Source organism: Mercurialis annua, linkage group LG4, assembly GCF_937616625.2.
Source record: "Mercurialis annua linkage group LG4, ddMerAnnu1.2, whole genome shotgun sequence".
Lineage (NCBI taxonomy): Eukaryota > Viridiplantae > Streptophyta > Magnoliopsida > Malpighiales > Euphorbiaceae > Mercurialis > Mercurialis annua.
In genome coordinates this window covers 26005650-26020227 of record NC_065573.1, presented here as the reverse complement: position 1 = coordinate 26020227, position 14578 = coordinate 26005650, and the positions used below count along the sequence as shown (strand labels likewise).

General features: G+C 31.9%; 2 protein-coding genes across 2 annotated transcripts; one reads left to right on the top strand and one right to left on the bottom strand.

Moving 5' to 3' along the window:
• Positions 1-1479: 1479 nt before the first annotated feature.
• LOC126678787 (uncharacterized) lies at positions 1480-2745 on the bottom strand. Its single transcript, XM_050373691.2, has 2 exons — positions 2160-2745; positions 1480-2076 (listed from the first exon to the last, which is right to left on the bottom strand). Exons 1-2 carry the CDS (start codon positions 2664-2666, stop codon positions 1582-1584), a joined length of 1002 nt encoding a protein of 333 aa, XP_050229648.1. The 5' UTR covers positions 2667-2745; the 3' UTR covers positions 1480-1581.
• A 5675-nt stretch (positions 2746-8420) lies between these two features.
• LOC126679060 (small polypeptide DEVIL 16) lies at positions 8421-8830 on the top strand. Its single transcript, XM_050373996.2, has one exon. It carries the CDS (start codon positions 8517-8519, stop codon positions 8682-8684), a length of 168 nt encoding a protein of 55 aa, XP_050229953.1. The 5' UTR covers positions 8421-8516; the 3' UTR covers positions 8685-8830.
• The last annotated feature ends 5748 nt before the right edge of the window (positions 8831-14578 follow it).

Below are 14578 nucleotides of genomic sequence, written 5' to 3'. Positions count from 1 at the left end.
ACCGCGGCGAGTTACCAACAGACAAAGTCGAAGCCATTCGCACCATCAGAAAATCTGCCAACTACTCTTTTCACAATGGAGTTCTTTACCGAACCTCATTAACTCATCCATGGTCTAGGTGTGTCTCGCCTCAGACAGGAGAATCCATCTTAAAGGAAATCCACGAAGGAATATGCGGCGCGCACGAAGGAGCAGTCACCATAGCAAGAAAAACAATACTCCAGGGATACTACTGGCCGACCATCAAAGAAGACGCAAAAGCATTAGTCAAGAAATGTGATAAATGCCAAAGACACGACAACATCAGTCGTGTACCGGCAGTGCCTCAAGGATCAATGGAAAGCCCATGGCCGTTCGCCACTTGGGGGATTGACATAGTTGGACCGTTCGAAACGGGAAAACATCAAGTGAAATTCCTAATCGTCGCAATAGAGCACTTCACAAAATGGGTAGAGGTAGCACCTGTCGCAACCATCACCGCAGCCAAAGTAGAGGAATTCTTCAAGAACGAAGTAATATGCCGATTCGGCATACCCCACACTGTAATAGCAGACAACGGCAAACAATTCAATTGCAAGCGGTTCAAGGCATTTTGCAAAGGACTAATGATCAATTTGAAATTTACTTCGGTGGCGCACCCTCAGACAAACGGAATGACAGAAGTCACCAACCGAACCATAGCACAAGGAATAAAAAAGAGACTTTCTCAGTATAAGGAGAACTGGGCAGAAGAATTATACAGCGTTCTATGGGCATACAGAACAACTCCTAGAAAAGGAACTGGCGAAACACCTTTCAGGCTCGCCTACGGCACTGAAGCAGTAATTCCAGTAGAAATTGGTATACCCAGTATCAGAGTAAACTATCTAGAAGAAGAAACCAATGAGGCTAGAACAAGACTATGTCTAGACCTACTAGAGGAGAGAAGGGATGAAGCGGCAGCCCGAGCCGCTACATACAAGAAGCAAGCCGCAAAATACCATAACAAAAGAATGAATTTTAGAGAATTTCAAAGAGGCGATCTGGTCTTACGAAACGCGGAAGTTGGCAGAGGAAACGCAGGAGTAAAGAAAATGCAAGCTAATTGGGAAGGCCCCTTCATCATAGAAGAAGCTACTGGCAAAGGCGCATATAGACTAAAGACAATAACTGGGTCCATGGTACCCAGATATTGGAATGTAGAACACCTGAGAAAGTATTATCAATAAATTCATGGCTTGTACTTATTTCCATTTTTGAAATAAAAGGCGATTTGGCGAAACAAATCTTATAGGTTCGCTCGAGACCTAATACATACAATTTAACAAGAGTCGTTTGAATCTTAGTTAAAAAAAATAATTTAGACTCGTCCGAGTCAAATAAATAAAAGGATCCATTCGGACCTACAAATAAATTACACCAGCAGAAGTTTAGATTAACTTCTCAAAATAACAAACGAGTTTAGATTAACTCTACAACTAAAGAAAAGCAATGGTCAAAAGATCATTATATTAACAGAAGCAAAATTACAAAGGATCCGCCTACGATCCAATACAAAAATAAGGCAAAAGCAAAAAAATACAAAAAAGAAGAAAACAAAAATTAAGCCTTCTTCAGAGCATCTTGCTTCTGCTTATCAAGCTTCGCCTTCACCTCCTTCGCCAAAGAAGCAGGATCCAACTGATTGACTCCAGAAAGATCGACGCCTGGATTCTGCTCCCGCAGCTTTGCCCCGATCGCCAACCGGTACTGAGTCATGACTTGGGAATAAAAGCTCCCAGAGTCACCCAATCGCCGGCGGAGACGCTCCTCTTCTTTCTTCAGATCATCCCTCTCCTTAGTGAGAGCACCTGAAGAAGACTGTAGAGACTCGACTTCCTCGGACAAAGTTCGAACCCGAGCCTCTAAAGCGGAAATCTCCCGAGTCTTGGCAGATACGGAAGACCTCAGCTGCTGGATCAGACCAGTCGCCTCGCCAGCCTCCTCCTCCATCTTCTGTCTCTCGGAGAGCCAGGATTCGGAATCCTTCTGAAGCTTCTTCAGTTGATCCACTGCATCCCTTCGGCGGCGCTCCAAAACAGCGATGGACTGGACCACCTGAGAAAGAAAGCAACAAATAAGAAAAAAAAAAAAAAAAGAGAAGCAAATCATAATATAAAACAAAAGAAAAAAAAGCATACCGAAAAACCGCCGAGACAGGCGAACTCAGCCAAATTATCGCCATGTTCGCGATCAATGGACTCAATGTCCTCTTTTATCATAACATTCTCCATGCAAGCATGAAGAATGGCGACGTTTGAAAGTCGAGGCGGATCCTGCGCGTCCGCCCAAGCCGCAAACCGAGGTGCCTCCTCGAAAGACACCCCAGAAGATTTCTTCTTCTTGGGACGCTTGGCAGAAGCTCCAGCCTGGTCCTCAGCAGGACGCTTCTGACCGCCGGTAGGCAACCCCTTCAGAGAAGGAGCTGATTCCTTCGAAGGAAGCAAAGGCGACTCAGAAGTCGCAGCAGGAACTTGATCGCCGGAAGCAAGACCAAGATCCACCGGATTAGGCGTTGGATCCGGTACGGCGACCGAAGACGGATTAGGAACGCCACTGGTGACCTCGCCCATATCTACAGTCATATCGACATGAAAATTGTCAAGCAAATGTTCAAGAGAAGTCGACATCCTACAAAACAAAAACATAACAACAAAAGATTAGAAAAATACCTTCTAAAGGAAGACCCGCCAAAAGTATTTCACGGCGACTCAAATACTGTTCTAAAAGAACACTGTACTTGGGCTTGTCAAAACGACAATCCGACAGCAAAGACAGGGCGAAGTCCTTCTCCCCATCATCCAGATCAGGTACATTAGTAAGCGAAACCTTACTAGAAGTAAAACTCCGCGAAAAAGAGGAGAAAGAAGAGTGCTGAACCAAGAAAAACTTAGGGGTCCAACCCTTCAAAGAAGAAGGAAGACTAAAAAGAGATCGATTCGGTCGACCACCAGCAAAAATAAATTCCTCACCCTTTCGGCGGGAGAAAACATAAAAATAATTAAAAAGAGCAAGCGAAGGCTCCTGCATCCGAACCCTACACGATTCCATAAAAGAACAAAGAAGGCGAATCGCGTTCGGATGCAGTTGACCCAAAGGAACACCTAAATTAAGACAGACCTCTACGATTAAAGACTCTAAGGGAAACCTAAGACCCGCTAAAAGTTGCTCATGAAAAATTACTATCTTGGAAGGCGAATCGGTGCTATGATTCGCCCGACACGATTTTGCTGGTCTCAGAATAACATACGACTCAGGAAAGTCAAATTCCTCGGCATACCCAAGTATCTGTTCTCTTGACAAGGAGCTCCGGGTATATTCTAGCTCGTCACGAGCACCCTTCGCCCCCTCAGTTACTTCTGACATTTTAAAATTTTTAAAATGGGGGGAAACACGGAATGATGATGAAATTAAAACTCTAAAAGATCAAAAGAAAGGAAAAGACGAAGAACAAGATGAAGAACAAGAAGAACAGAAGGAATAAAATCAAAATTGAAGAACTACCAGGAAATTAAATTAGAGAAAAGGTAAAATACCTCGCAAGCAAATACGCAGGATCAAAAGAAAGGTAAGGAGCAACTTGAAAACGAGGAATCTTGACAGCAGAAGAAGGAAACCCACAAAAAGCTTGAAGAAATCGAAGGTTAGCAGTTGCAGAGAAAGCAAAGGTTGAAAAAAGAAAGAAAATGAAAGAAAATGAGCAATTATATAGCCTGAATCAAAGAAACTGAAAAGACGAGATCCCATAATTACAAATACTAATAACGCACGAAGACACTTGTCATTCATCCAGTCATAACCCTCTACTGATGGACGACACGTGGCAACACAGAATCTTACTAAAGAAGAAACGTCACCCACAAACATATGAAACGACTCGCCCGGAATACAAAACGACTCGCCCTTATAAGAGAACTCAGCTCCAAAAGAGCCAAAATCCACTAAGGCATAAATGCCAAACTACTTCAGCTCACTTGCGGGGGGGCTAATGATGGATACCGAATCCTACTGTAAGTATAATGGAGCCGAGTTGCAGGAGATCTACTCTCAGGTGACACCGGACTCCCCCTGAAGACCGAAAAGGTATGAAGGAGATGCCGAATCTCTAAGATTCGGTAACACGCTAATAAAGACCGAATCCCACATGATCCGCCAAGAGCGCGTCAGGCCCGGGATTCGGGTAAACGACTAAATATGGAAATCTTGTCCTATTTGGACACAAACACTACATATGGAAGGATAAACTCTACTTTAGGAAGATAAGACTATTTAGGAAGACGTTCCTAAATAGGACTCTTATCAGATTAAGGTAGATCCCGACAAATCAGGAGAATCTCTACGATACGGCCGAATCCCTACAAAGTAGGATTCACCTGCCTAATACAACTCTACTAGGTATATTCGACTACTATAAAAGGAGCACGAGGTATGCCTAGAATGACAATTACATTCATATACTCAAAACGCTGCTCAAAGCTCTAGACTGACTTTAGCATCGGAGAGTTAATCGGACAACCACCGTCCGGTTAGCTTCTACCCTGTTTTGCAGGTTCACTCACCGGTTCAGAAGGCAGACTCCATCATTAACTAACATTTTATATAGAGAGAATTTTGAAATTTAGTGTAATATACAAATTGAATATATATTTTATGTGAAATATATTTGACAATCTATAAAATTAAAAATCAACCTGATGTGAACCTGATGTGAACCTATATTAACTGAACTTTCTTAATTCAATTTTTAATAAAATTTATCTTACTGCTCTTTACAATTTTAAATGACATTTTATGTATAGAGAATTTTGAAATTTAGTGTAATATACAAATTGATTTTTTTTTAAGTGCACTATATTTGATAGTATATAAAACCGAAAATCAACCTGATGTTATCCTGACGTGATATATCAACTAAACTATCTCAATTCATTTTTTTTATAAAATTTGTCTTACTGCTCTTTACAGTCTTAACAGACATTTTATATAGATAAAATTTTGAAATTTAGTGCAATACAAATTGAATCTCTCTTTTAAGTGATAGTCTAAAAAACCAAAAATCAACCAGATGTGAACCTGATATGAACCTATAGCAACTGAACTATTTTAATTTATTTTTTAATAAAATTCGTCTTGCTGCTCTTTACAATTTTAGATGACTTTTATATAATGAGAATGTTGACATTTAATGTAATCACAAATTAAATATCTCTTTTAAATAAAATATATTTGGCAGTCTATAAAAATAAAAATCAACCTGATATGAACCGGATGTGAACCTATTTCAACTGAACTACTCTAATTAAAATATTGCTGAAACAACAAATCCTTTTTAATGTTAATTTCATGTGGCAATAAAATTGAAAAACCCAGATTAAACTAAATGAAACATCGCCATTATAAAGTTGTTTAAAGTAAATCTCCTAATCATCAACTCTTGCAAATAGATAATTTAAAAAATATAGAAAATCATCTATTACATGACCTACACTATCCATAAAATAAAGAAAAACGAGAGAAGAAGAAAAGTAATTGAAAATCATGATAATATCCAGATCCATAAAACAAGCAAAAAAGAGCCATCGCGATTCACGATGTTTGAAACTTCCACCTTTGTCGAGATCTAAAGAATTACATGCTTAAATGTAGTATTTTAAGATTTTTTAAATAATTTAGGAGAGAAATTCAAAATAAATTGTATCAATGGCGGTAACGACAACAACGGCGGTAACGACAACAACAGCGGTTGAAGCAGCGGTGACGACGACAACGATCTCCGCTGAAGCAACGGCGGGAACGATATTGGTATCGGCAGAAGCAGCGTCGACCATGATCAGTGCCAGAAAATCAACGCGACGGTGGAATGACGTCTGCAACAAAAGTGATGGAAGGCTCTGTTGAAGTTTATTAGTGAGGGTACAAGTGTCTTATTTTTTGTAAAGATTCCTTATATTGGGGTATTGAGATAGATACGTAAACTTTTAAGAAAAATTGAGGGATTGTTGCATATTTAATTTTTCTGAGGTATAAATGTTAATAGACTCTTATTTTGAGTGATTTGTGTAGAAAGCCCAAATTAATAGTATCTTTTATATGTTCACTTTATATTTAATACTAGACCTAATACTTTAAAAAAAATCCGGCGTTTTAGACCTTTTTCAATTCTACCATAACGTTGAAAACTTGTCAATTTTATCATATTTTGCATTTTTCCGTTTCAATTTTACCTTAATTTTTTAATTTTTTACAATTTTTTTATTTAAATGATGAATCATTTAATTAACTCAGTTTAAAGATAAAGTTAAATTTATTTTCATTGAAAAAAGTACAAATAAGTCTTTTATTTTTAAAAACTAACTAAAAAACATAATAAAACTAAAACTAATTTAAATTCTTAATTAATTTAACTAAATTTAAATAAATTTGCAACATATGCAATTAATATATGCTAGACATGGAGAACGTTTTTTAATTTTTTCTAAATAAAAAAGACGTCAATTTAATATTTCAGGGTACAATTGAAACACAAAAATGAAAAATAGGATAAAATTGACCAGTTTTCAACGTTAGAGTATGATTGAAAAGGAGCTAAAAAGTCGGGATTTTTTTAGGCATTAGGCCTTAATACTATTATATTTAAATATTTACGCTTTATCCTTATATTTGTATTTTTAAACACATACATCATCATCTATTAATATATTTTGACACTAATTAAATAATATTAAATAGATATTATGACATTTGCTTAGTTTTCTGAAACCCATACCACAAACAAATTTATATATTTCTACAAGCGAATTTATATTTCCTCTGTAGTTCATATTTTAACGAACATAAGTGAAGACTGAAAACACAAATTTATTAGGCCGAATTGTTTTAATTTTTAATTATTATTTTTTGGTGTCCATCCAGTTTCCAGGATTTCACCCTAGACTAATCCGGATCCGACCCATATCGCGCACCTGACATGGGTGAGTCTGCTAAAAGGGATTTTCTGCATTCACAATACTCGAACCCAAAACCTTACTTAAGCGATATAAAGCCGCTTACCACTTTGACCAATCCGTTGATTAATTTCTAATTATTATTTTTGTCTATATTAGATAACTAATATTCAGTTTTCGCACCAGATCATAGCTATAGAAAGAGTGACGAAGGTTTACAATATTAAAATGTAGATGGTGTGGTAAAAGAATCTATATTTTTGTATAAATCTGATGGGTCCGAGAGGTGAAATGGCAAGAAATATAGGTCCATACCGTGTGTTCATATGCTGCACCATTCTCCCCTGACAACTTGTGGATACAGTCCATACCTAATTCCAATAGAGTGAGCGACTCAGAAATAATATAAATCTTATTTTCATTCAATTACACCACCACTTACATAGTCAATAAAAAAGTCTATCAAATTTTGAGCAAATTAATAGGATATTCCGCACATATAATGTAGTTTATATATAGTTTTGTATTTTATATTTAAAAATTAAATGGAATAACTTTTTTTATTAATATTTTAATTTTTTTTATTTTTGGTACTAGTCAACTAAATTAAAAAAATAAATTAAAAATAAATATTTTTTCAGTGTAGTCCTCGAACTTGTACGTTTTTGATAGAAATAGAAATAGAAATAATATTTTATAATACTGTTTATACTTTTAATAATTTTTTATTTTAGTTTTTTAAATTTTCCTACTTACTTTATAAAATTGAAAAAAAAATAATACTAAATTAAAAAGATTTATAAAAAATAAGATAAATTTATTAAGTCATTTAATTTCATTAAAATATAAGTTTTATTTATATTTATATTAAAAATAAATTTAAATATTAAACTAAAATTTAATTTTTTGACTTGCTTAACTAACATAAAAAAAATGAATAAAAAGACTAAAAATATTTATGGAAATATAAATAAAAAATTATATTATTTGATTTTCAAATAAGAAAGACAAAATTATAAATTATGACAAATATCAGGGACTTAGTGTAATTTTTTCGTAAAATATCGACCTTTTAATTATCAAAAAACAAAATAATTGACTTTTAAATTTTAATTTATCAATAGCAGGAGATTGCTGAATATTTTTGACTATATATTGCTTAAGTGATTGATAATTAAGAAGTACATGATTTTTTTCATATTATATAAAATTTAATATCCATCATAAAATAAAATAAATAGTTTCATGATTTTAAAATAAATAAAATATGATGAGTATCTATGTTTTTATGTAAGTAAAAAAATTCATCAAAAATTATTTAGTACTAACATATACTAGTTGGAATAAAAATTTAATGCATTAAAATTTCATAACCCTAAAGTAGCTAGGTTCATCCAAATTAAAACTAAAAATATTCCTCTCTCTCTCTCTCTCTATATATATATATCTATAAATACATAAATCTCTCCATCTCTACCTTTAATATTTACTGCTTCTACTCTTTAGTGACAGAACACTTTCCATAAATACATTGCTCATCAGGTGTTTACAAGAATGCCTAATACGGAACGAAACTCGAGCTTTAATAGCTGCGAGCCTTGCAGATCATTCGGTCAGAAATGCAGTCACTTGGTGAAGAAGCAACGAGCCAAATTCTACATTCTCCGCCGATGCATCGCCATGCTTATTTGCTGGCATGAGCGTGAACGTGGAGACCCTTAACTCATCATCTTCATTACATCATTTCCATTATTATAATTTTGATTCTGTATCTATTTTGCATGAGACTGTAATTAATATATTAGATATTCAATTCTTATAAGCTTTCTTTTCATTTTTTTTATCGAATAAAAATGATTTTAGATCTATTTTTCTTCTCAGTATTTTAATTGATTCCTTATGTTTTAATCTTTCTAGTTCTTCTGTTATTTTATTAAATTTCTACTGTGAAGATGAAATATGGAACTGAAGGTCAATAGCTTGAAGATAATGGGAATTAGTGGTGAATTTGCTACTCAAGGTGGGTTTTTTCTTTCTTTCTCACTTCAATAATAATTAAACTTTAGAGGTAATTATTTTCCACCATTAAGGTGATTAAAGATTAGTTGAGATTAATTTAAATAGTTTTTTTTAATCAAAGCATTTAAATAGTTTTTGAGTATAGAGAATTTTAAATGAAAAGAAAAGGGAATGTAATTAATAAGGAAAAATGATTAAAAGAAATTTTAAATTTGTTTTTAGTGCAAACAGAAGGAGTACATCACAGTGTGCTCTTCAATTATTAATAAATATGCTCCCCAACCTCCAAATTGTAAACTATTTTGAAATTCAGACAATCTAATCAACATGGACTTTTGTTAAGGGAACATCAGACAACAGCAAGATTTCATTAATTTTCTGAATTACTTTTGTTTGGACCTCCATCCTCTTCTATTTTATTTTTAAGTTTTCTATAGTCATGTGTCCTCAAAACCCACCATGATTTGAAATATTATTAATTGTTCTTTACATACGTTCTATTATGTTCTACGGAGATTTGTCGAGTTATATATTTTGATGTTTCGGTTCTGGTTTCGAAAATAATTCCAGAACTTTAAATTTTATAGTCATAACCTCCTTTTTTGACATTTTGTTTTAATTTTTAAAATGGATTTCATTTTTTTTATCATTTATAACAATCGGATATGGTGGATTTTGACGCTTTTGGAGAGGGAGTCTTGCCAAATGCTTATGCCACTTTAGTTAAGTGTATTGATGAAACTCTGAAATCGTATGCTTATAACTTATTTTCATATTTTTTTATCGGCACGAGAACACTTAAAAAATTTAAATTAAAATGGTTATAATTTATTTATTCACGGATTAATCTTTTAATATTGTGTTCGCGATGGTCTATAGTCAGTCGCTAATTTCAGACAAATAATTAAACTGTCGGTATCCGTCGCGAAATATTGCTGCCAACTTCCAAGAAGCATTTTGTGACAGACAATGCCGACGGAGTAGTCCGTCCAAACTCCATTACCTTCGGCCAGTTTTGATGGTTTCTTTATGACGGTTCGATCTTTTCCGTTGCCATTTCATCTCTAATAATTTGTCGCTACAGTTACTGATAAATTTGATGTTGGTCGGTAAAATACATCAGTAATCTAGCATCAAGACTTTAGGTTATAATTAAAGTATTACTATAGTCAAAATAAGAAGGCTTGGCTGGATAAGATATCACATGCAATTACTTTTTGTGATAGTACAAGCACACAATACATTGATTTGATGGTTATTAATGTCATTGGTTCCACATACTGAACCCATTCAAGAGAAATCAAAGCTTTTCTTAATTTCATAATTAATCATGATTACGTACTTAATTTCAATTGATCTCTTCATGGTAAGCTAAAAACGGAATTATATAACCAATGGGAGTTGGTCCAAGTGGTAAGCGGCTTGGTATCGCTTAAGCAAGGTCTCGGGTTCGAGTCCTTGTGAATGCAGAAAATTCTCACTGGAAGACTCACCCAGCATGCCAGGTGCGCGACACGGGTCGGATCCGGATTAGTCAGGGCGAAGCCTTGAAAACCGGATGGGCTTACCAAAAAAAAAAACGAAATTATAAGAACAAAATTGAAGAATTAACACATGGATATACGTTTGATAGCACATTGGGTATAGCCTATAGTAACAATAACATTAGGTATCTCTTTTTTATGGATGTGCAAAAATCAAACTAAAATTAAAGCGAACCAAATTAATAAACCGATTTTTATTTATAAAAAATGTATTGATTTTAGTTAGTTCAATTTCGATAGTGGATATAATTGTCTTTTAGCTAATAATACATATGGCTTTTTAGTTTAGTTCGGTGTTGGTCATTAGAGTTTCGTATTCGAATCTCGTTTTTGTTGAAAAAGAAATTATAATTAAGCGTCGACTTACTCATTATGAGTTTTATTTTTTTTTATGATCATTATGAATTAGTTTGGATAATACACCACATCCACAATATCTATGGAAAAAATGTCCATAGTCCCATTTTCAAAGAACAATAAACCAGAATTGACTTTATAGGTAGGAAGAGAGAGATATATAGACAACCCGAAGCTCATAAAATTGCAACTACTGATTTACCAAAATAAAAATGATTCAATCAAAATAAATAAATTAGGCCAGGGTCTCTAAACTTTTTTATACCTTTCGCTATCTGAAACTTCTTTTTTTTTTTTTAAATCAGTATTTAATTTTTGTAATGTATATAGATTTTTCAATTATAAATATATCATATATAATCACGCACATAATTTGCAATTTTTACTTATATAAGTATATAAATTTAAGTAAAAAGAGATTTATTTTTGTCTTTAGCACACTAATAACTGAAAATGACTAAAATTTTGTCTGAAAAAAAGAAAATTACTAAAATCTCTTATTTCATACATTTTAAAATATTAAAACACACTAGGATAGAAAAGGATAAAAATTTAACACCAAATAAAAAAAACAGGCATCATTGATGTAATTTTTCTTTCTATTAATAAGAATAATGATCCCCAAAAACCATTCACGGTTTATAAAATAAACAAATTTATCTTCATTTAAATTTAGTAAGTTCTCAGAATCATTTGAAGGGGAAAATGTGCTTAACACTACTAATTAAGTATTCATTAATATGTCTAATTCAGTTCCATTTGGAATAATATAAATTTTAAAATAGTTTATATATTAATTAAGAGGTGGTTTTGTGTTGAAAAGAAATATAAAATTATAGTTACAATTTATTTCTTTATTAAAATATAAATTAAATTATTGAAATTTGATAGTATCCCTATTTAACTAATTTTTTCGTTTTACATTGTAAAATGGAAAACAAAATCACCAGTGTTTGATTTTTTTTTTGTGTATAAACTTTATATTTCTTTTACAAAGCATATCAAATAAATAAAATTTAACTATTTCACTAGCAAATGAAAGTTAATTAAATACAATTTTCACTTAAATATTGTGTTATATTGTTAAAAATGATGATCATGTGTGTAACGATGTATTTGTATATAACATTAAAATGACAATTTATGTAATAAATATTAAAATTAGTTTTAAATTCTATTAGTAGTTTGATGATTAAAAATTAATTAAAATTATATATTTTCTACGATTTTTTAAAAAGTTAAAATAGAAAATAAGAAAAAAAGCTGACATTTTAATAAAAGATTTAAAAAAAGTTGACACCAAGTTGGTATAAATTTCCTAAAAAACAATCCTAAATAAAACAAATTGAGTAAAAGAGAATTTAGTGGCGAAAGAAAAAAAAGGGTGAAACTGTACGTGAAATTGGAAATTAAGTGTCAGGCTGCCGATTGCCCCCTCGTGCGGCCCCTAGTTACTAGCTAGGTACCATGCTGCCACTGTCTTTTTTTTTTTTTTATGAATATCTTTATTGTTTTTCATTAATGGATTACGATTTTTCCACAACTCAAACCAAACTGAAGACGAATGACAAAAATAAGATAAAAAGTTCTCTTTTTAAAATATTTGTGCTCTCACTTCTCTTTAGAAATAACTTCCATTTTCTCCATCTTTTTAAGGATGGGAGAACATGATCTTTCCGGCTAGCCGGAAAATCATCTTCTCTCCGCCCATATTGCTAAGTAGTATAGATTTACTCTTTATTTCAATAAATCTTTGTTAAAATTTTGATTTTGAGTTGGATTTTTTTGATTTTATCATGTTGGAATAAATTTTAAGGTCTTTACTACCTCTTTTGTTTTGATTTTTTAGATCTACAAAGAATTTTTAGTGTTTGATCGTTCTTTAAAGTCAAGTTTTTGTAAATCTAAAAATTGGGAGGTTTGTGACTTTTAACTTTATACATCTAGATGATGAAGATGGTTGGTTGGCAAAAATACTACGCTTCAACGGTTCAAGCGGATTTTCCGTCTCATCGGAAGAAGAAGATCGAACTCCCCGTCCGACGGTTTATCGTTGTGTTAAGTTTGCGGGATTCATGATTAGACTTCTTTTTAATTTTTGCTTGTATCACGTTTGTTGCCTTTTATTGGTTGCTTAATCTTGAAAGATCATATAAAAAAATTATTGTCATATGACTTTCACTCTTGTATTGTTATCTTCATCAATAGATTTATCTTTGGAAGAAAAAAAAAACAAACTGAAGACACTTTTTAATTGGATAATTATACAACGCAAGGTTATGCCACGTCATTCGTAAAAAAAATTAATAAAAATGTTAGCCATTTGCTAATATTTAATAATAAAAATAATTAAAAAATAATTAAAAAAATTCAATCGTAAATTTTCATTGGTTTGTTATAAATATAACGTTGCAGAACCGTTACATGGAACAAACACTCATTTTAATTTTATTTGATGAGTTCAATAAAATAAAAAATAAATTACTATGAGATTTTTTATGTGTATCATGATTCATACTTTTATTTTTCGGTTAAAAAATCAAACAATTTAACTCTATATTTTTGTTTATATTAGCGATTTAATTCTTTCGTATATATTTTAGTCAACTAAATTAAAGAACTTAACTGAAAAATTATGACATATTTAGAGAGTCTCAGTAATTTACTTAATAAGAGGAAATTATTATAGAGTCTCTTCATATATATATAAAAGCACGGATAGGAGGACAAGCAAATTTACTGAATAATCATTTTCAGTTTATTACTAAATAATGGTTTTATAGTCATTAACTAGTTATTTAATTAATCACTAAATATATATTGTAATTAAAGTCCTAATTAGAATAGATAGCTAAATTATCTCCAATTTAGTTTTTAATATGTAAAAAATAATTAAATTTTCTCCAAATTAATAGGAACATCTATCTTTTAATTTGATTGAAATACAAAATTAAAATACTTCATTTGGTCGATATATTATTATTTTAATTTCCATCTTATTATTTTTAAAGATATTATTAATAAAATTAAGTTAATTGTTTAATTATGGTTATTATAAAACCAAAAGAAGAATAAATTTAATATAAAAAAAATTTAATAACTGAATATATTTTCTTTTATAAAAATTCTTAACTAATTTAATATTGATTATATATAAAAAAAATTGATATAATTATAATAAATTTACTAATATGTACATTGACGAATCACGTTACGAGCCACGTGCATAGCACGTAATGCGAAACTAGTATATATAAGAATTCACATTTTTCTTTTTCTTTTTTTTGAAATTTCAACGATGTAGTTTTTCATTTTTATTTCCATCAACAGTTTAGTTTTCTATCCATTTTTTACATTTAATTGACTAACGGTAAAAATAGACAAATGAACTAAATCGTTGACTTAAGGGGTGTAAACGGACCGAGTCAAGGCCGAGTTAGGCCAACCTCAAACTCGAGCTCGAATGTGTTATACAAGCTCAAACTCGAGATTGAGCGCAAATGAGCCTAAATTTTAAAGCTCGAGAGCTCGACCAATGACCGAACTACTCTAGCTCGAATTCGACCCAAATTCAATAAAAATACAATTAATAATTATAATTTATAGATGTAATAAATTTCTTTTACTATAAAATATAATATTTAATCAATTAAAAGGATATAAATTTAGATATAAAACTCAATGTGATTTAAAAAT